The sequence below is a fragment of the Engraulis encrasicolus genome, chromosome 21 (genome assembly GCF_034702125.1).
Source record: "Engraulis encrasicolus isolate BLACKSEA-1 chromosome 21, IST_EnEncr_1.0, whole genome shotgun sequence".
In the NCBI taxonomy this organism is placed as follows: domain Eukaryota; kingdom Metazoa; phylum Chordata; class Actinopteri; order Clupeiformes; family Engraulidae; genus Engraulis; species Engraulis encrasicolus.
Window position 1 is genome coordinate 26,078,065 of NC_085877.1, and position 23,385 is coordinate 26,101,449.

Consider the following 23,385-nt stretch of genomic DNA (forward strand, 5'->3'; position numbering starts at 1 on the left):
GTGGTTGATGTTAACAACAGTAACAGCAGCCTCATCTATTACTGAAGTGCCTCTGAAGGGATTTCTGCACCTAATAAAGTATCTAGTGTAAGTTACTCAACTATGTATTGAAAAAAATCATAAATAAATGCAATAAAAAAAGTGTAGTGATAATGAAAAATAAATGCTTGGTTTCTTTTGGGTAACATATTTTGCCATGTTCATGTTGACTGAAATGAAGCAAGACGATGAATTTCCCCATATAGCTGAATTGAACAGTTGAAGTTCTCAGGGCTCAAGTGGCCCTAAGGACTGTTGTCCTACAGGGAAAATAGAACTTCTGGGCAGAATGTTCTTACTGGAATTAGTGTGTCATTGTAATAAGTTTTGAATGCTGATTTGTTTTGTTTCTTTTTGTCCATGGCAGCTACTTGTACTATGATCCACAAATTAGTTGTGCGATTCTAACAATAATTTAAGATTTGATTCTTAAGACATGATTCTTTAAGTGTGACATTCTCATCTCGGTGGGACCTGCTTTTATGTACTGTCAATGAACATTTAATCTTACTATTAATAGTGTGTTAATTGTGTTATTCATTTATGGTTTATGGTTAAGATTTGCAGTGATTGTGATTGTGTAATTGGCCTTGAGGACATGTTCCAAATTACAATTTAGTATAGTAGTTTTTAAAAGGTTGCCTAACCCTTGCAATACAAATGTCCATTAATCAGAATGAATGATCATTTAATAATTGCACAAGCCAAACTACCATCTTAGATGCTGGCAATCATGTTTGCTTTTGCTGTTGGCTAGACAAAGTCATCAACCTGCCACATAAATTCAATTATGTATAAATATCGTTGTAGGGGAAACGGAATCAATTCAACATTTTTCTGTATTTTGAACGTTTTGTATCCTTAAAACTGATGACCATTGTGACCTTTTTCTTCTTCTTGAGACACAATAAAAGCATGCAAGACAACAGCGTTCATAGTTGTGGGTTTTTACTGTCTGTAACCAGAAAAAAAGACAAATAAAACCAGAATGTAAATGTCTCAAATGTGTCTTTCAACAGCACTGTGTAAAACCAGATAGAACTGTCTGATGCCATATATTTAAACAAAGTCTTCAAAACGTAGTACTTTTTATAAGTCCATATTTACAGTATGTACAACATAGCACAACAGAGAGAAAGAGACACCTGTACGACTACTAGGTCTACGTTTTTTTGTATCTGCCAGTAAGATATTTAACGGTACGTACACTATGACTAAACGAGACAGTCCAACTGCTGCAGTCGTTTAAGAAAAAAAAAAAGTAGGATAGGATAGAAATGTGAAATGAATTCAAGTATGTGGTGCCTTGTATCTTTCTAAGAGACCGTCATGAACAGACAGAAAATGAAAAGGCCCAATAAAAAGGGAAGGAGAGGTGTTTTAGGATAGGGGAGGATCTGCTTTGAGTCACGATCCAAAACGTTTTAAAAAATACTGCTAGATACAGTCCACAAGTCGTTGCCAAGGGGGAACCGGTTCAGTTTGCTCATTCGCCTACAGGCACTACGTCACAGGACAGTCAACGCTGTTTTAAGGGGAAAAAAAGAACGAAAGAACTGTTTTTGTTTTCTGAGTCATAAAAAAGGATACCAATAACATCAATAATAATAGTAAAAAATAAACAAACAACCAACCGAACAAACAAACAGATAATCTGGTCATCCATCCCTATGCTTTGTAGACATCCATCAATGTCCCAGTAGTGTCGGCGGGGATTGTGACCATTAGACAGTCTCTCCTCAAGAACTTGTCGCTCGAGTCTCCTCCGTTGTCATTCGCACCTCTGTTATGGCGTCCTGTGTCTGTTCTCCCAAAACAAAAATCGCTCATCCCCTTATTCTTATTCTTCTCGTTCTTTTCCTCCTCCGTCTTGAAAAAGAAGAAGGAGGTCGTCGTTCTCACACTCAGAGGAATGGTCTCTGTACACGTCAGTTTGTGGACCCCCTCACACACTCCTGTCCGTCGGCAGGTGTGTGTGCGTGGTGTAACAGAAGTCTCTGTGTGGATATGACTTGGTGTGTGTGCGTGTGTGTGCGTGAGTGTATAAAGTCTGTGTGTAGATGCCTGTTGAATACGCCCCAAAACCCATCACATACATCCCCTCCTAAAATACCGTTATGTGTAGTAAGGGCGAGGTCATATTAACATGCTTCCTAACATAAAATACATCCCCTTTGGAACACACTATAATTTAGACAAGGTTCTGTAACGAGGGATAGGGTCTGATATACTGTAAGTAGGCATGTACGTTTGTCAGTGTGTGTGTCTGTGTCTGTGTGCATGTGTGTTTGCGCAAGTATACAAATGTTTTTGTAGGTATAGAAACAACATATACATTTGTATTTGTGAAAAGTGTGTCTTGTGTGTATGTCGTGTGTAAGAGAATGCACATCTATATATTATATATATATATATATTTATAATCTTTTTGTAGCTGAATGTATGTGTACAACATGAGTATGTATAGGTGTGAATGGGCTGTGTGGAGTGAGTAGGTAGGTAAGGTATGTACGTAGCTGTGTATGTATGTATAGGTATAACGTGCGCACAAGTCCAGAAGTGTGTGTGTCTGCAAGAATTTTGATGTGTCAGTGAACATGTCATAGTCTGTCTGTGTGTCAGTAAGCATATACGACTGGATATAAACATGTCCAGAAGTGTGTGTAAGAAACTCGAGTGTGTATTGTCGGTGACAGAGTGTATAGCTGTCTGGCTGAGCTGACTAGCATTAGCTAGACACATTCCCCAGCAAGCTGAGCTAAGCTAGCGAGTGGGCTGACTAGCATCAACGTTAGTAAGCCGCTAATCTAGTAAATGCAAGTGACTAGCATTAGCTTTAGCTTGCCACTAACAAAGTTAAGCTAGCAGATGGGAGTGACTAGCATTAACGTCAGCTCGCCGCTAACACAGCTGAGCCAGCGGGTGGGTGTGACTGCCATTAGCGTCAGCTAGCCGCTGAGGTGGCTGAGCTAGCAGATGGGCGTGCCATTGCTCTCGCGGCGGCCCTGCTTCTTCAACAGCTGGATGCGGTTGTGGCAGTAGAACTTGATGGCGCGCCAGTCGCGCTGGTTGGTCACCAGCAGGGGGCAGAGCTGCAGGCAGCGCTCGCAGTCAGCCTTGGCCGGCACGCGCAGATCCATAATGTTCCGCTTCAGGTGCGTCTCCACGGCCTCGCGCTCCGCCTCCGACCACGGCCGCTTCAGCACGCCGCGCTTGCCTGACAAACACATCAACATGGAGGGGGGGTTATACCAAGAACATGGTTAAAGGATATACCTACAGGAAGTGGTAGATCTGCGAAAAGACCACCTACATACATAATTTACTAAAGGAAATTAGGCCTCCAGGCAATTCTTTCTTTCTTTTTGAAAGAATTGCTTTGTTGTCTCTTTCGACTTTATTCGACAGGACAGTGTGAGAGGTGGACAGGAAGCGAATGGGGAGAGAGACGGGGAGGGGTCGGCAAAGGACCCGGGCTGGGAATCGAACCCGGGTCAGCCGCATGGTAGACGAGTGCCCTACCGCCAATGGGAAAATGCACTGCAACCAGGTAAGGTGCTTCTTTAGTTAGCAACGACGCTGTCGAGAAATCCAGCCCCGGGGTGTCTTTCTCGAAAGTTAGCAACTTACTTGGTTGCAATGCAATTTCCCACTGGCAACTTCGTTAACTGGTTATCAACGATGCTTTCGTGAAACTGGGCCCTGGGTGGTTCCTGACCTGTTTTGGGCTGGGCGCTCCTCCTCTTGTGTCCAGCGGGCGAGGCGGTGCTGGAGGGGCTAGCCCCCTTCTTTTTCCTCTTCTTGCCGCCGCCTCTCCCTCCTCCTCCTCCTGCTGCTGCTGCTGCTGCTGCCTTCTTCACCACCTCCACAGGCTCCTTGACCTTCTCAGGCTCCCCGTCAGAGTCATCCGAGAAGGAGTCCGCAGAGTTACCCGACATCACTGAGATGGGAGAGGAGAGGAAAGGATTAGTAGGATGAAGAGGGTAGAGGGGAGGGGAGAGAGAGAGAGAGAGAGAGAGAGAGAGAGAGAGAGAGAGAGAGAGAGAGAGAGAGATGGGTGGGAAATTGAAGCAAGAGGGAGAGAACGACAGAGAGGAGGGTAGAGAAAGACAGAGAGGTGGTAGGAGAAAAAGAGAGGGAGATGGATAGAGAGAGACGATAAAGGCAGAGGGAGAGAAGAGGGTGGAGGGAGGGAAAGAGAAAGGCAGAGGGTGGAGGGAGAGATGGAGGAATACAGAGAGTAAGGCAGGAGGGAGTGAGGAGGGCAGAGAGGGTTGAGGAAAGGAGGGAGGAAGAGAGAGAACGGCAGAGGTTTAAGGGAAAGAGGGATGGAGCAAGATAAGAGGCCGAGAGTGAGACACAGGAGTAAAGGTCAGATTAGACTTCAGCAACTGCGAGCGTGAAAAGTCGCGTGGGAGTGGCCACGAACCAATTTTGTATTCATGCATCTGCGAGCTCTGCGAGGTCCAAGGTCTCGTTGCCAGCCACATTTGAAATTGCGCGATTAGGCTACTTTCACTACATTGTAAGCACTGCGGTCATTATTAAGCAATGTTGCTTTCTATCCCGGTTAGCTAGGTATTTTCACACAAATTGCAAAGGCAATGCAGTGGTATCATTATTTGACATACCCAGTCTGTTTCACGAGCAGAAAATGCAAGCATGTAAAGACAGTTGATTCTGCCGATGTGTGTTTACATTCGGTGGAGGAACGGTAGTAAAACCGCAGGCATTGTGCCACGAGTGTTCAACTGATGCATTGTTTGTTACTTAGCTTAGCTTCGTGTATTTACACACATTTACACACAAGGCATTAATAAAGTTTTTAACAGAATACAGCTCTGCTCTCGCAAACTACTGGCATTGCGCTGCCACAAGAACAGAACAAGGAAGTAGCGAGACGACCAATCATAGTGCCTTTTTGTCTGCGTACTCCGCGTCCGTCCGACGGATAGTTAGAATTTTTTCGAGGCGCTAGACGACGGGCGCAGAGCCTCTGAGAGGGGGGCGTGGACTCGCATAGACAGAAAACGGACGGACGCAGATTCTATGCGAGCGAAGCATAAATCTAGCTTAAGAGAGAGCGTAGGAGAACAGAGCAGGATGAGAAAAGTTACAAAAGCAGGGGAGATAATGACAGTTGTTTAAAAAAAAAAAGGAGACAAAAGTAAAATGGAAAGTGTGACAGTGTGGTAGGGGAAAGAAAATAGAAGTGGGGAGGATAAAAGAATACTTGTATGAAAGGGTGGTACAGGAAAGATAAGCAGTGAGCCGGGAGGGCAAAGTGGGCGAGGACAAAGACCTTGGCCTCAGAATTCACTTCCTTTGTTTCACTTTCCAGCAGACTTGAATGTTTTTGACACAAATTAAAACGTTTTCCGTTTTCTGAGAGTTCCTTGTTCCTGTGCCAGTTATACAGACTGAACACTGAAGTTTACCTTACACTCTCCTCTACACCCCCCACCCCAACCACCCCGCTGCACTTGTATTTGCATTTTTTCGTAATGTTTGTGCTCCATTAAACCACCAGTGACGCTTCAAAGCCCACGCCCTGTGAATTCCACAGAAGCAATAAACATAAATATTTCCATCCATTCAAAACAGAGGGCCGTGCAGCTGAACAGTCGGCGGAGCTGAATGAGGAAGTGTAAACCGCTTTTCTCACTCCTGTATCCTCAAGTTTCATCACCCCCCCCCACTCCTGTATCCTCAAGTTTCATCCCCCCCGTTATGACCACCATAGACACCATTAGACACATTTTCAAACTTGTTTCATGGCTTAAAATGTAACTTTAAAAAAGAAAGATGAGAAAAGGTCGCACCATGCAAAGGTGTCTTTATTACACAGACACGTTTTGCCGTTCTGCCTTCCTCAGTGTGCCACGACCTTTTCTCATTTTTCAGTTCTACAATATTTTGGTCAGCACCCTTAAAAGAAGAAAAAAATGGTTGGGTGAAGCCTGCTCCAACCTTTATGAACTTTAAAATTCAACTCTGCAAAAACTGAACTACAGACCCAACTGTATTCCTGGCACAAGTGGCAGGCATTCCAAAGGTCCAAATTCAAAATAATTTGATATCTCCTCATCTCGACCTTGTAGAATGGGAATTACAGCATTCTTGAACTCCCATGTTTTGGCATTATTCCTACCTTAGGCCAGCAGAAAGTTTCGCCCCATATTAGAATGGGGGTGCTCACATCCACTTAAGGTGATTGTGACATCTCTCCGACTTGGTGAATGTAGGATTGTGGCCAGAGTAGGCATTGCAAATCTGATGCTCATTCCACACTGCTTTTCCCCCTATTCCTTACCGTCGAGTTCGAGGCAGATCTGCTGGAGACTCATGCCCCTGAACAGCACGCCATCCCTCTCCCCGTACAGCACCACGCGGCCCACACGGCCCATCAGCCCCGGGTCCTGGCCAATCCGGGCGCAGCTCTGCGTCACATGGTACTCGCGCTGCAGGAAGTCTTCAAGCCGCTTCCTCTCCCCTTCCTCCAGCAGCAGCAGCTGCGTCAAGATGGCCACCTGGGAAGAAAATCACAATTAACTCATTAAATAATGTTCACAGAAAATCAAATGCCTTTTTTTAAAATAAAATGCAGTGGTGTAATGTTGTAAAGTAATAATGCTAAATAATTATTGCTGCATCAGGACTGCATTCTGAGAAATTATGTTGCGTAACATTAATCACAACAATTAAATGTCATCAGCCTCCCCCAGAATGGGGCGATTGATCAATATAAAATGAAGTTCAGTCACAGTCAGCTTTAGCCACCAGGCAAATGATATGGAATAACAATGATTGGATTAATCAAATGTTATCCAATGGTCCCAGTAATTCTGAGTGGGGTAATTAATCAATAAAATGGAGTTTAATCACTATGATCATCCATGGTCATGTTTGATGCATCAAAGTCTAAAGTTTTAGTCTTGTACGTCATAATAAAAAGAATCTTGAAATCGTTTCCCGATACGTGTGAAAACAATACACCGACAAACCCTAATGGTGCGTCCTTCTCAGAATACATGAATTCAGCCCAAAACGCGGACGAAACCTCGATGTACCCACCTGTCGTCTTGCACGTGGAGCGGTGAGCGCGGTGGGGTTCTTGGCGCCGCTGGAGCGTGCCAGTCCCCTCAGCAAGTCTGTGCCCCTGAGCGGGGTGGCGGGCGAGTGGAAGGGCCGCGAGAAGACGTAAGGGCTGCTGGGGTCCACGCCCACCTAGGGGATAGATAGATAGATAGATAGATAGATAGATAGATAGATAGATAGATAGATAGATAGATAGATAGATAGACAAATAAACAAATAAATAAACAAACAAACAAATAGGCAAGTATTAGTAATTTAAGTAATAGCAACAATAGGCAAGTAGCCCTGGGAGATCATCTAAGGAAACACAGGAAACCATAGACCCTGTGGGTAGCATGACTGGCACACGCGCACACGCGCGCGCGCACGCACACACACACACACACACACACACACACACACACACACACACACACACACACCTGGCTGCAGGTGCTGAGCAGCAGCTCCAGACAGGCCTCGGAGTGTGGTGGCAGGATGAGCGGCTGCATGCGGCCCCGCTTGCCCAGCACGCCCGCACGCGGCAGGTGGCACAGCACGTGCCTCTCAAACGGCGACAGAGACACCTGCAGGAGGAAAAGAGAATCATTGCGGACGGGTGCACAACAAAATGAAGAAACAAATATGTTTTGCTAGTGTAACAGGTCATGAGGGTAGGAGGAGGCTTTCACCAAAATATTTATTTTCATGTCATTTTTTTTCTGTCTGAAAAAATTCTGACCAAAATATTGACTTAACCTCAGAGAGGATGGCAAAATTGCAAAAAAAAGTGCATTGTGAAGTTTTTCCTGTTTTTTGGAAGATAAAATGTAATCATGTGCAGTCCTAATTAAGTGCAAAATGTAGCAAAAGGTAACAGCAAGTATAATAAACTGACTGCTGAGGGGTAACAAGTAATGTAAATGTGGCAATCGTACAACTACATTACATTTAGCAGATGCTTTTATGCAAAGAGACTAATACACCGGGACACATTCAAAATACATACAATACACACACAGAAGTAAAAAGCACACAAGCAAAGCAGAATTAGAGGATTTCATTTTTAGAAAATAGATTAAAATTAAAAATATAGAAAACATACCTCCAGAGGGTGGGCCGCTGCTGGCCCGGACCCCGATGCGCCTCCTCCTCCACTGGTGCCGTTGGTGGCAGCGGTGCCGTTAGTGGTGGCGCTGGTGTTGGTGCCCCCGGGGCTGGAGCACATGGGGGGCGGTGGGGGAGTGAAGCGGTTGCGGTACTCCTGCAAGGGGTTTGGTCATTTACATTAGTATACGGCCTTATTAACCACATTTATTTGTAGTCCATGGTCTTGACTTGACTATTAAATAAGAAATTATGGTTTTATTTCTTGGAGCGTCCAAGAAATAAAGTTAAGAAAAGTAAGCAGTGTGCGGTGTCTCTTGACTTTTGGTTTATTGATTCACCTCCTCCTGCCTCACACCTGCACCTGCATTGAGGGGCTGTGCACAAGGACTCTCTTGTACTAAGAAATTATGGTTATTTCATTGTCTAAACCGTTACAATTGCACATTACATGTTCAAAGCCAAAAAAACATAAACTTGTATTACTATTTCATAGAAATTACCATTTATCTTTCATGTCAATACAGCAGTTACCTGAAAGGCCTGAAAAACCAAGTATAATTGAATGAACAATTGGATACATTTGTTTATGCATTCATGACTTACCTGGATGGTGAGCTTGGCCACCTCGCACTCGCGGTGCCTGTTGTAGAGGATGAGCAGCGCCAGGCTGGAGTGGCACAGGAGGCGCCAGGCCTCGGCAGAGCCGGGGGAGCGCGACAGGGACAGGAAGGCCGAGTGCTGCTGGCGCCGCAGGTACAGCACCAGACACGACAGCGACGACAGCAGCGGCGGCATGTGGGTGCGGTGGGACCTGCAGAGGGGAAGGAGGAGGACACATGTTATTGGAACTATAGGATACAACAGAAGAGGACGCACATAATTACAACCATAGGATACAAGAGAATAGGATGCACACTATTACAACCATAGGATACAAGGGAATAGGATGCACACTATTGCAACCATAGGATACAAGGGAATAGGATGCACACTATTACAACCATAGGATACAAGAGAATAAGATGCACACTATTGGAACGATAGGCTACAACAGAATAGGATGCCCATTATTGAAAGGATAGGATACAAGAGAATAGGATGCACACTATTACAACCATAGGATACAAGAGAATAGGACGCACATTATTACAACCATAGGATACAAGAGAATAGGATGCACACTATTACAACCATAGGATACAAGAGAATAGGATGCACACTATTACAACCATAGGATACAAGAGAATAGGATGCACACTATTACAACCATAGGATACAACAGAATAGGATGCATGTTCTTGGCCCTATAGGATACAACAGAATAGGATGCACACTATTACAACGATAGGATACAACAGAATAGGATGCATGTTCTTGGCCCTATAGGATACAACAGAATAGAATGTACATTATTGGAACTACAGAGTAATGGATTAAGAATGCACATTACTGCAACTACAACAAGGAGGTGGGACCTGGGGCCAAACAGTAGGCAAAACAACAACATATATATGAAGAACTCTTTTCCAAAACGCTATATCCACCATTTTTGACTTTTTGCATTTTACTATTGGAATTGACTGTTGAGAGGTCCTATCATCTATGTGTGAATTCTTGCCCTTCAAATGTTTTGAGAACATACTTTAAAACCTCTATAAAAATGCATTTTGCAATGCATTTTAATGGAATGGCCAATACAAAAATGTCAATTTCCCAACATTCTATAAAATGGATATATCTCATTTTGGAAAAGAGCTCTTCATATATATAGTCAATCTCCTACATCGAGGCATTTGATAGGCCACAGAACAAAAAAGTAAATACCATCTATCATCTTTTATGGATTGAGAAGTATACACAATGAGGATCGACTATAATAAGAGTATATGAGCATACGTTTAAGAAAGGAATAAGACCTAGTTGAAATATGCGTGGGAAGTGGCCTGGAGAGGAGCACACATGGGAGAAGGGAGGGATGGAGGAGACAGGTGATGATGTAAGCCAGTGGTAAGAATTTAGCCAGTCCCATCAATCACTACGACAGCGGCGTCATTAAAATTCAAATACAGGAGCCAAGAGTGATACAGCTGGGAAATGTAAATGTAAATAGCAACCGGGAATGGAAACCCTGGATAGTTCATCTCCATGTGACCTATACTAATTATCTAATTGATCCATTTGTAACCGCCATCACCTTTTACAAATGTATTTTATCACTGCATGCTACCAGGCAATGTCCATATTATAAAAGTCTATACCAACCTCTGAGTTGGATATCCAGAGAAAGAGTATATTCTCACACACACACACCTAATCCTTTAATTGACCTTTAATCACGCCAGACGAGACTTAGTCCCTGTTGCCATCTTCACCGCTACTTAGATGCCTATCGGGAGGGCTTTTTACCTGGTCAATGAAACTGGTCAATAGAGACAAGATGAAGAGGATGCGCTGCGAAACCCAAATCCGCAGGGAGAGTATGCCAGGAAGGCCAGGAATAGACCCACTAATGGCTGACAGCAGGAAAGGTGATCAGTGCACCACCAACCACCACACAGCACAGCACCCTCTTGGCCTCGCCTCACATACACCCAGACGTACGTGCACGTACGGAAAAACACACACGCGTGAACACACACACACACGCACGCACGCACGCACGCACGCACGCACGCACACACACACCCTACCTACACGCACACAGGCACGCATACTATGCACATGCATGCACTCGCGTGCGCAGCCGCAGCCGCAGCCACCCACACACACACACACACACGCACACACACACGCACGCACACACACGCAGAAGTACACGTGCGAGTAAGAGAGGGAGGACCCGTTCCCAAATCCAAGACATACCATTCCTGCTACCCTCCCTAAATCATCTTGTTGCTTCAGCATAACTAACATCATTATCATCATTCAGTCATGACCCTCTCTCAGTTAGCAGCTCACTAAACAAGCGATGATGATTATGGCAGCAGCACAAAACAACCTGCTTGGTGACAGAGGTCAACACATGACTGGGCCACTGCTGCCTCCTACTGGTGACAACACAGGAGGACAACAATTCCCAGAAAACAACAACATGACCTTCCAGGAACGACTGCTACTGACCTCTAGCCTGGTCCTGACCATCCCATAATACTACCATTTCCATTTCGTATTCATGGTCTGGACTTTGTCTGATCTGACGCGATTGCAGGAAGCAGGAAAGACATTTTCGGAAAAATCAGGATTTAACTTGTAAGTTGCTTAACATGTCTGACGTATATCTATGACGTTGTAGGACCGTTTAACGGACGTGTCTGACAGAACATCCTACCGTAGGATAAAATTACAATGTAGGACCGTTGGTCAGAACACCGGCGCAAATCCTACCGGTCAACAACGCTCCACAGTAGACAGGTACCAGACGTAGTGCGGAGCCAAGTGTCTTGGCGGAAGTACGTAGGATGGCGCGCGAGGCTAACTGACCTCTGCAACAGAGGTCAAATAGTGCTCACCTGTCACATACTATACTGATGCGCAGAGGCAGAGCTATTGCGGCGGGGTAGAACAAGAAGGGCTCCTGTGTTGGTGGTGGGGTCCCTATTGTAACCTTGGGAGGTTGTATGCCCCCATCAGTGTCTTGCCCTGGGGGCCCTGTGTGCAATTGTTCCGCCACTGCCGATGCGGGTTACGGTTAACGGAAACATGCCACTGGATATAACCTTGCATAATGTTTATTCATGTCTGGTTATAAACACTGTTGTTGTGACTAGACTGGAAATGGGATATGCATGTGTAATCATTAATGACTATTAAATTGCAGCCTCACACCAACTTGTGAACTTGTTGGCGAGTTCACGCAAGTAATGCTTCACCGTGCACACTCACTGCAGGCTTCCTGTATGACACATGTGCAAAGCAGGCTGACAGGAAACAGTGCAGGGTGGTGCCAGTAGTGCAGGGTTCACTGTTTGGTGTTTTAAAGGTGCACTGTGTAGGATGGTGGCCAGAGTAGGTATTGCAACTATGCTTGCTGCTCATTGAAAGTGTGCTGCCTGTAGCCAGATTTAATCTTTTCATGAATATTTACTATGTAAATAACAAACTAATATTTACTAGTATGACCAAAGTATAGAAAGTTTTGCAGCTAAAAATAAGTATCTCTGGAAATTCAAAATGGCAAATAATGGAAAAGATCCCCCTTTTTGTGTATGAAAAATCAATTTTTTTCAGTCATAATGAATACTTAGAATTTGATGGAGGTAAAAGGTAGAAAAGGTAACATTTCTGAATGGGCAGCAAGAATTCTGGAAATAAAGTACTGAAAATATTAAATTCTAAATCAGTCATGACTCATGAACAATAGTTTAAATGTTGGAAGAAAAAATGAAAGAAAGAAAGAAAACCTTTTTTTCCATAATTGTAACAGCTTGTATAAATGTCAAAATAATACATCGATATTTGTTACACAGCTTTGTTCTTAATTTTAGAGTAAAACCATCTATATTCTAAGGACATCAATGTCTCTTCTAGGGGCTCATGTTCTTCCTGATGGATGCGAAATGTGATCGTGAGGTCTTTTGTCCTATGTGGGCTACCGTTAAAGCAGTGGTGTCAAATGATTGGCTTATTGTTGGAATCACAATGATACAGGTAAGCGAGGCAGAACTGCAGTGTCGTCCAATAGGCCTTTTCCACTCTAAAAAGTCTCCCCATTTGGATCACCCCGACAATGTGCTTTGATTATAAATACCCTAAATAAATTACCACTACATAACTCAGGGTAATATGATCACATGTATTACGAGCTGTATTCACTCTGTAACGATTCTGCACATCGTGATGTATTAGGGGGGAAATAAGGGTGTGTGTGACATTTGAATGATTTCAACAAAGATCTAGGATGTCTTAGGCAAAGTCATGTGAGCCAATGTCAACTACTCGGTCTATTTTCTCTCCTATTTTCTCTAAGAGAACTTAGCCTTTTATTAGCCGATTCAGAAGCTGTTATGCTGTGTAAATGCACACTTTCCTCCCCCATCATTTTTGCATTCTATGCTTACATGGTTCTATACCAAGGTTCTACGACTACATCAAGGTACATACTTCTTGAACAGAGGAATGAACTAGCAGATAGATATCCCCAACAGAAGGAAAATCTATGTTTGGGGTAATTTGAGTAGACTACTCAGTCAATTTAAAACGGTAAACGTTTGCAGATGTGCTGTATGTAAAATCCATGCTCGTGTCTAAAACAATCCTTAACCGGCAAGATTAGTCAAGGTCAATTACTATGGGAGGACCTCTTGTTCAGCTATTTGAACAGTTTCGCAACCACTTGTCTGAACAGTGGCCTCAAAGCTCAGTGTCATGACCCCTCAGGGAGAAGCATGACACTGAAGGAAATGCATTGGAAGTAATTTGGGAAAACTGCCAGCCTCACTTGCCATGCATGACTAACATAGTGACCGTGACCGGACGTTCAGATTATACACCCAGATTATAGACTAGGCAAAATGTCCAGTCGTATTCCATAGCACCCAAATTCAATCATATTAGTTGTTGTAAGTATAAAGAAATGAGCTTCTTGCAAATCAATATTACAGTTCCAGCCTTGCTTTAGAAGCCCTAATCATATTTTATGCAAAGCAGATGAGTAGGAAAAAGATTTTTCTGTTCCATTATGTTCCATCCTTTTGAGGAATTACTTTATCATTAATGTCATTTACCGGTATGACATCTGTAGTGAAGACTGCCATTATGCAATTTGCCCACCCTATGCTGAGTCATGGATCTTCCTTCATCTGTTAAGGCAGACCCTCGTTCGACCCATGTTCTAGTCAATCTGATATAAAGGAGGCAATACGCTGGGGCTAAGCGTCACGTGCATCAAAGACTCGGCTGCCACTAACAATTAGCTTCACCAGAAACTGCAGCACAGCAAGCTTTTCTTTTTTGATCGCCCATTCTTTTCAATGCATCTTGAACGCAACTGGAAATCCAGTGTAACCCCAGCCATACATTTCTCCCAAAAGCTGAGTTTCTAATGTCAAACAGCCCTCGGAACTCTATACAGTCTTTTGCCAAACTCAACACCAACCATTATTACAGAAATGAATTGTGACGTTCACTCAACGTGCTTGTACTGTGCAGCCATGTTGAAGGTTAGGGGATTTCAAATGTCAACAGAGACAATTTAAGGTGCTATACTTCTATACAATCTTCTGGATTAACCCTCTAGCTACCAGAATTTTTTTTTAATAGGCCGGAATTCTACCAAGAATTCTGAGGAAAAATTGACATTTTGGTCAAATTTTAAATAATGTCAAATAACTTGAAAAGACATGAAAAGTGTCAATTACAAGTTACTTTCATATTAAAGTAGAGAAAACACACTTTCAAATGGTATATCATTTATGAATAATTAATTGTTCAGTATTCCCATAGAGTGCCTTTGATGTGGATTAAATGATAAAAATGTGATAAAATCCGATATTATCTAGGCCTATCCATCTATATATCTATATATTTAGGCCTATCTATCTATCTATCGATCGATCTCTCTATCCATCTATCTATCTATCCTTCGTCTATCCATCCATCCATCCAGGGTCAAAGTTGAACAATGATCATGTGACGACAACAAATGTCGTTCACCCAAAAGTCCTGTTTTCAAGCGGTTTCAAGCGGTATGACTGTAATGGACTACACTAGCTAATAATGTTGAACTAAACCATGCCAAAGACGTGTAAGGATAACCGTAGAAGTGTCCACGATAGCAGACAGGACATGAATGGAGCTGTAAGGAGGTTTCCCCTCCCAATTTGGCACAGGTAAGACGCGCCAGGCATCACCGAGTAATACGGAATTGAAGTGCTACAAACACCACGTTGGTAGGTTATTATTGGACGTTAGCATTCAACTCAACGTCTTCACGCACATTGTTATGAAGGACACGTGGAGTAGTAACAGTCCTTGACTGCTTTGCCAAAGCTGACACGCAAAATGAGTAGCCTATCATGCTGCGCTTCCAGATGCGCTGATTACGCAGAGCTGTCGCTGTTGTTCCAGGAAACTAAGATAGTTGGATACCAACATATGGTTTGACTCTGAAAACACGCCGAAGACAGTTTACATTTTTAATATGTAGCGTGTAGACATCGGCTGGACAGTTGTGTTTGCTATTTAGGACCGTGGCACAACTCATCACAGTTGAACACCATCTCATAAGCCCAATAAAACAACATGATCAAAAATAGCCTAAATGGTCATAAACATGTGCTGTTGACCATGAAAATAGATCTCAGAGGGTTGGAAGTTTTCATATTTAGTGTATATTGGTTGTAGAAACAGAATGGTTGTGTTTGTAGCCATCCAATCTCGGACGGCCGTCATTCGAATTGCGGCAGATTGCCAAATCGCATAAAGCGGCGCATCTCGTAATAAAATCTAAATACTGAAAAATAATATAATATAAACATATAGTTTTTATACTGAAAGTATATCGAGGAGGGTCTCTAATATTGAGCTTAAGTGTTTGAAAGCTGGAAAAACTGCATGATGACGGCCGTTCAGCCGTATTTTCATATGAAAATATTCCGGCCGGCCGCGGCCGTTCTGGTACAGATCCAGCCGGACGTTCACGGCCGTTATGGTAGCTAGAGGGTTAAGGGCAAAAGGAATGCACTATAACTGCCTGAAATGTGTGACCAAAATGGCTGCCAAGTCAGTGTAGCAAAGAGAGAACATGACTTGTGGGTGCTCACAAGGCCATGATGATGGCCTTATGATGTTTACTCGGAAAGATGGCCTTTAACAGAAAGTAGGCCTACTAATCTCGCCAAATCTCCACTCCGAGTGCATCAGTATTGTGAAATTTCTTCTGGTCTTTTGGTCTTTGACAGAACATCATACCATAGGATAAAATTACAATGTAGGACCATTTGTCAGAACACCGGTGAAAATCCTACCGTTCAACATCGCTCCACAGAAGACAGGTACCAGACGTAGTGCGGAGCCAAGTGTCTTGCCGGAAGTACGTAGGATGGCGCGTGAGGCAAGTATTATTTAGCATATAGTATTGAGACTACAGTAATAAAGTAATGCCATTAGTATATTTTCTATTACTAAGCGAATATTGTCAGCACAAGTGTAGCCAGCCATGGCTCCTCACCTGGACAGCTCTCCGTTCTTCTCCTCCATGCTCTCGTCTTCATGACCGTCACTCATCTCCGCCTCTCCGTCTCCCTCCTCCTCCTCTTCCTCCTCCTCTTCTTCCTCCACCACCTCCTCCTCATCCTCCTCTCGTCCGGGGGTGGGGGGCGCCTCCTCTTTGGCTTGCTGCTCCAACAGCTCTTGTTTCAGCTGCTCCTGCTTCAGCTGCTCCTCCTTCTCCTTCTTGGGCTTGCGCCCCCTCTTGGCCGGAGGTCGCGTTGCTGTGGCGTTAGCCGCAGCTGCTGCAGCTGCTGCAGCAGCGGCGGCAGCAGCAGCAGACGCGGAGGCGGCGGCAGGGACAGCAGCCGCGTTCTTCCCTCCGCCGGGCTGCGTGTTGAGCGGCGTCATGGCCACGGTGCCCTTGCGCGAGCCCTGCGGCGAGGAGAGCGAGAGCGAGAAGGAGACGGCGCCGGGGCCCTGCGCGTGGGCATTCTCCCGCGAGAACAGCGACGTCGGAGCCGCAGCGGCAGACGAGGACGAGGGTTGTGGGGCGGCAAACGACGGGTGAGCCCCGGCAGACGACGATGACGAAGATGCAGCCGCAGCCCCCGAGGAGGACGAAGCAGCAGCTCCTCCGCTTGTCGAGGACGAGTGACCCCCGGCACTTGATGTCGACTGTCCCCCTGTGCCACCCTGCGCCCGCATGTGTGCCATCTCCATGGCGGCGCGCACCTCGGGCTGCTGGGCGTGGTACTTCTCCAGGTGGCGTGCCAGCGAGCGGAAGTGGCGGCCGCAGTAGGCGCAGTGCTGTCTACGGGGGGCGCCACTGAGGCTGCCGCGGTGGCCGCCGCCAATGTTGATGTTTATGTTGTTGTTGATGTTAGTGGTGGGGGGCGGCGCCAGGGGGGCCTGGAACGAACCGCCGCTGCCGCTCCCTCCGGCGGCCGCGGCTGTGGACGAGGAGGCTGAAGTGGATGCGGAGCGAGAGAAGGAGAGTGAAGGGCCTGCTCGGTGGGCTGCGGGGGGCCGTCCGGGTTTCTTTTTACCTAGTCAGAAAAAAATTGAGGAAAATGAAAAAAAAAGATACTGCTAAAAGACACTAGAAAAGGCGTTTTTTAAGTAATAATAGAGTAAATAGAGTAATAATAAAATAATAAAAAAAGAGTAATAATAGTAATAGTAAAATAAATAACAGTCAAGTACACAACACAACCATCAGAGATTTACGCACTCTCTCCAGTGTCATGTAAGCAAAGATTTTCAGTATGGTAGACCAAGATAAACCGTAACACACATCATTAATGCAACTAAGTGGGGTCAACTCCGGTCTCCTAAATGGGTATGACTTGCCCATTCAAGTCCATTGAGGTTACCATAGCAAAAGCATCACTGCTCCATCAAAACTTAGCCCATTATCTTAGTCTCCTAATCTCCTAAAGGGGCATAGCGGCCATAGGATTGGAGCTTTGAGTCATATGGATCCTGGGGAAGAAACTGCTTATGAATAGTCTCTACCTAACAAATTGTCTCTGGCCCAAGCTTACCGGAGGTGGACGATGCGCTTGCAGCAGCTGCAGCGGCGGCAGCAGCAGCAGCGGCCGCTGCGGACGTAGCGGCGGACTTGCGCTTCTTGCGTCGGCGCATCATGCGTCCGCGTAGCTCCTCCAGGTCCTCTTCCTCTTCTTCATCCTCGTCCTCATCCTCTTCTTCCTCCTCCTCCTCCTCGTCTTCCCGGTCTGAGTCGCTGGCCTCGGAGTGGGAGAGCGGCGAGGAGGAGGGCGAGAGTGACCAGGACGGGGTGAGGTAGTCTGAGACGGTCAGGGAGAGGGGCAGCGGCCCAGACTCTTCCTCCTGTAGGGGGGTGGTGTGGACAGGGGAGGGAAACGCAGAAAACCCTCACATTATACTCTGACTGTCTCTCGTTATTTCAAGTGGAAAGCAGACGTAATGTTAACCAAACAAAATTAGATGCGGTGGCTGCCCTTCCTTCTTACCATGACCGAAATGAAACAAAAAAAAACCCAGCCCCCTTTGTAAAATAAACCCCAAAAAACATTAGTCAGAGAAAAAAAAAACATGACCTTGTATTCGTTTCATTGTTCTTATCAGTCGGTCAATCTCATCGCTCAATACACATCACGTTCACTTTTCAGACTGTTAATATGATTTGTTACCAACAATGCCCTATTTCTGTAATTGGGCAGTATCGGAGCGGAGTTGTGATATGTGGATGCAGAATAGGGGGGAAAACATTTTGCAGTACGATACAAAGAAAAAGCCATGCACACCAACAGTGGAGAGGCAGCGGAAACTGAGCAAGGATATCTTTGGAAATATATGCAATTATTTGCTTGCGTTCTTTTTGTGTAGGCCTGTGTGACACATGCACTACACAAATGTCACTCGATAGCATGCAAATTATCAAAGCTGCAACTGTGACTTCGGCAAGTTTCAATGTACCCGATTCGGCAAGTTAGGGCTGGAGCATTCATCAATTGTCATTGGTGATCTGTGGTAAATAATGAGTCACTATGGTCCGCTTTGGGTGAATTTGGGGAAAACCAGATGCATTACCAAAGAGTTATCATTTATCTTTTTTCCCCCTTCATTATTTTACATTTTTGATTGAATAAGGTTATTCCCCAAATTAATTTATTTATTTGCAAATAAAGAGTTACACCGTATTAGGTGTAGCTTACTTTGACTAAAGTTACACCAAGTTAGGTGTAGTTTATTTTTGGAATCAGTATAGTTGACAACAGACAAATGTATTGGTCTCTTGTCATAATTATGCAATGGCTTCATCATGCCGTTATTTGCTTTTTTTGCTGCCCACTACTCGAGGGCCCAGACAGGTGCAGAAAGCGTATCCGTTTCAGTGAACAACAGTATCCTCATGTCAGTGCTGTTGGCTAGAGGTGACCTAATCAATACGCGTCTACTAAGTGCTGCCCTCCACTTGGCTGGTGTGTTTTGCAGGTTTTTCATGTCATGCATCGGCACCGCTGAGCAATAACATTTCCGACTGAATCATTTTAGCATTACAGACCCTTTTTGAAATGTGAGGCTCTCTATGGGGATTGTCAGAAGGAACCGAAGTGTGAGTCTTCACATCCTTTTATTTTATACAACTGCAAGTTGTAGTTCAGCGACTAAGAGATTGTGGTGTTGGCAAAAAAAAAATCAGACGTCTGTGGTGACGTGGTCGTTTGAAAGCCACGAAGGCACTGTACATTTCATGAACACCAATTTCACACACACACACACACACACACACACACACACACACACACACACACACACACACACACACACACACACACACACACACACACACACTTCCGTCACCATTGCATGATAAACCCACCACTTCACACCACTATACTGGTTAACACCCCCAAAAGGTATCAGTGCATTGCATTCCTTTACACACACTTGGGTCTTTTGTAATTGCATTGCCTGAATCTGACGAACCCCATCACATACAAATTTCATTGTACTGTACACCGTTTCTCGACAGAATCGTTAGGTAAACTTAGTAGGTTGCCATTGCATCGAAGTAAGTAGGTAACTTAGTTGGCAATGGCACTGTCGAGAAACGCACCTCTGGTTAGCACCCTTGAATCACCCCCAAAAATGATCAATGCATTGCATCCCTTTATGCACACTTGGGTTTTTTGTAATTACACTGCATGACCACTGCACGAAACTTTAAATTTCACCAGATGTTTTACAACCCCCAGAATCACCACCAAAAACGCATCCCTGCAGGTGGTTAAAGATCAGATGTCTTGCCAGCAAAAAAGAGGACAGTGCACTGCAGTACCTTCTTGATATTGCTTTCAGGGATGAAGCTGCACTCAACTCCTCTTGGAGACACCGAACTATGGAAACTCTGGGGCCGTTCAGATTCAGAACAAAAACATTCATTTGATTCATTAAAAAAAAAAAAACAACACGTGTTTCCTAATGAGCATTTTCAAGTCAAGGTGGAGGCTTGCCGGTGTCAGAGACATGCAATTACAATCACCGCAAAGGCTCTGCAGTTCTGAAAATGTTCTACATTTTCATACAAAATATCTTGAAAATCTCCCACAATAAATAAATAGCTTACATATATTTTTGGTGGAATAACTTTGAGAATTAGACACATAAAAACAAAATCTCATTAAAATCAGTGTGAAAAATCATTTTAGAGGATCTAACCAAGGTGGTTAGTGTGCTGTCAAGGCCTTAACAGTGAAGTGCTGGGGAAACCCTGACCATGGTTTCACACACAGCAGCACATCCTTCACCAAGACAGCCTTAGCAATGCATTAATATAATCCCTTTCTTCACAGAGAGAGTAGAGAGGGAAAGAGTGTGAAAAAAATAGAAGAGTCGTCGTCTCAGATTAAACTATGAAGCTGAGAGCTGTGACTCACCATTGTGTTGTCTCCCCAGTCGGTTAGGCTGTAGTCGACTGTGATCTCCTCGCCTTTGGCTATGTCTCGTATCGCTATGACAACCAGTCGCACTTGGCTCCCACAATGCACTTCTCGGATCCGGCAGTTGGGCGGGGGGTGGAAGAGCACCGGCCCCCTCACCCCGCTCGCGCCCTCCTCTCCCAACTCCGGCACACTGAGAGAGAGAGAGAGAGAGAGAGAGAGAGAGAGAGAGAGAGAGAGAGAGAGAGAGAGAGACCGATAGAGGAGAAGAAACAACCAGACAGGGAAAAAGAGGGAGAGAGAGAGAAACAGAGAGGTAAGAGTGAGCAAAAAGAAGACAGAGAGAGCGAGAGAGAGAGAGAGAGAGAGAGAGAGAGAGAGAGAGAGAGAGATCCACGGTTAGCAGGAAAAAGGACAATCTTCAAAGAGCAGAGCAGCAATCTGACTAGAAATTCAGCATCAACACGCTTTAACAAACTGTGCGGGGCATGCATTCAAGTATACTATGAGTGATGGCATGCACACACAGTTTTAATTTCCAGACAACAAATTATAAGGTGAAGCCCATTTTAGTATTTACGTTACCACACACCCACATAAAGACGTACGACTACACACTTCTATACGAGGCTGTGACCGTCTAAATCGTAAACCTGAGCACTGCATACATTATGCGCCTGGTATCCCTGACAAAGAAGAATGGAAATGAGCCTCGCATACAGTCCTACAATTCTAGTCCGGTGTCTTTTTTTTTACCCTCGGAACAGAGAATAGAAAGACCCGACTCTTGATGGCATTTACATTTTACTGTATACCACCCGGTACATAATAGGAATGTCATTCATCGGACGTCTCCAGCGTTGTCCCTTACCATAGCTGTGAGGGGTCTGCGAGGTAGTACGGGCTCCCAGGTGGCGGCAAGCGATCCTCTGCCCCCTCTGGATACTGCCCATCACCTGAGGGGTGGGAAAAGAGGCAAAGCTGACTGACACCGACTGCACTGATGCAACAGTAACGCCATTCAGCCTTAGCTAAGGTGTTTTGCACAGATAAGGATGGGGAAGAATGGGTTGGGGGTAACCTGACAGGGGTGTGTGAGAGAGAGAGAGAGAGAGAGAGAGAGAGAGAGAGAGAGAGAGAGAGAGAGAGAGAGAGAGAGAGAGAGAGAGAGAGAGAGAGAGACTGGGTATCACTGATGCTGCTGTGTGCGGTTGGCCATCATGGCCGCAAGCTGGTTGTGCAGAGGGGGCCTTCGGGTTACCTGGACTGTAACTGTGGTCCGACATGCTTTCCTCTTCGTCCTCCGTGACGTAGGCCCGGTCACACACTTTCACTGGCGTACCCTTCCTCTTCCTCCCGCATACCCGTCTGAAATCAAAACCACATAGCCGCTCTCAAAAATATGCCGATGCTGCCCATCCTTCAAAATGTGTTTGGATTGACATCATGAACAGTCTCGTCATGGCAGGGCTGACCATTTTGCCATTGTTTAAGTAAAATACCGCTCAGCAATCATGGTCGCTTGTGAGGGACAGACATCTTCTTGATGCCATAACGCCGTGATGCAGGGCAGTAAATTGCAGGCGCGAAGTTGAAAACATACCGGACGTACAGTAACATTCAGACCAACAAAAACAAACAGACCATAGTTGGCTAGCTGTCTGGCTAATGTAAGCTAAATGCTAGCTCGCGAGCTCTGCATGTAATTCGACGTGTGGTAAAGAGAAAAGCCCAAAAACAATCGTTTTGATGTGAAATTGCTTGTAAATTGGTTAAGTGCAAGCAAATGAATGGTTGCACTTGATAACTAGCCTGCAAGTTAGCAAGCTAGCTAATTGGCTAGTGATGTAGCGTCGTAACAAGCTAACGGTAGCGTTGGCTGCTGGTCAGACATTGCCAGCTAACTTGTTAGCTACGTAAACAAACGGAGGACTAGGTTATCAAGAAGCACAACACAACTAGCCAGATAGCTCATTACATATCTCGTTCATAAGCTGGAAAATGCACCCCTTTTGATTTGGTTGTGGTACAAATAAGCAAAGATGATCGTCAAAGATTGCTCTGCTCTCATGAAAAAAACAGAAATGTTCACGCACGGCCAGTCTTTTTTATTCAGCACAACATGCACGCGGACACAAGAAATTGGCTATTACGTTAGCCTATGAAGCCCCCAGTCGCTCCGTGAGGAAAGTCACTTAATCGGCGAAAAATATTAGTGTTGCACTGTAAAATAATGGGATTTTTCTCACCCCCGAGGCGGCGGCGGCTTGCTGCCATCTCCGTCGCTGTCGAGGGTCGGGGGCTCCCGGTAGTCGAAAGGCGACCGTACGTTCTCCGCCATTAGGGCTGCTTTCACAGTACCTACCGCTCCGGTAGAAAGCTGCACGCGCATGCGCTTGTGTGATAAGGTTTCTGGTGAGTAAAATGGGGGTAAAATAACTCAGTATTAGCGTGGTGGTCCCAAGGCCACTGTAATTTAGATTAAAAAAAAAACAATTAGTGCTAATAGCCTTCATATTAGTGAACATTGTATCAAACTGTTGTAGATGTGTTCCTCTTCTGGCTGATAAGATTGTAGTCTATA

At 44.9% G+C, this 23,385-nt stretch overlaps 1 protein-coding gene across 1 annotated transcript; it reads right to left on the reverse strand.

Annotated features, from left to right (window-relative positions):
* Positions 1-970: 970 nt before the first annotated feature.
* On the reverse strand, positions 971-23,193 carry LOC134437040 (uncharacterized). Its single transcript, XM_063186472.1, has 13 exons — positions 23,051-23,193; positions 22,063-22,169; positions 21,673-21,757; positions 20,799-20,994; positions 17,919-18,225; positions 16,394-17,420; positions 8,830-9,037; positions 8,222-8,380; positions 7,560-7,703; positions 7,114-7,266; positions 6,353-6,569; positions 3,758-3,979; positions 971-3,256 (listed from the first exon to the last, which is right to left on the reverse strand). Exons 1-13 carry the CDS (start codon positions 23,191-23,193, stop codon positions 3,009-3,011), a joined length of 3,216 nt encoding a protein of 1,071 aa, XP_063042542.1. The 3' UTR covers positions 971-3,008.
* Positions 23,194-23,385: the final 192 nt, after the last annotated feature.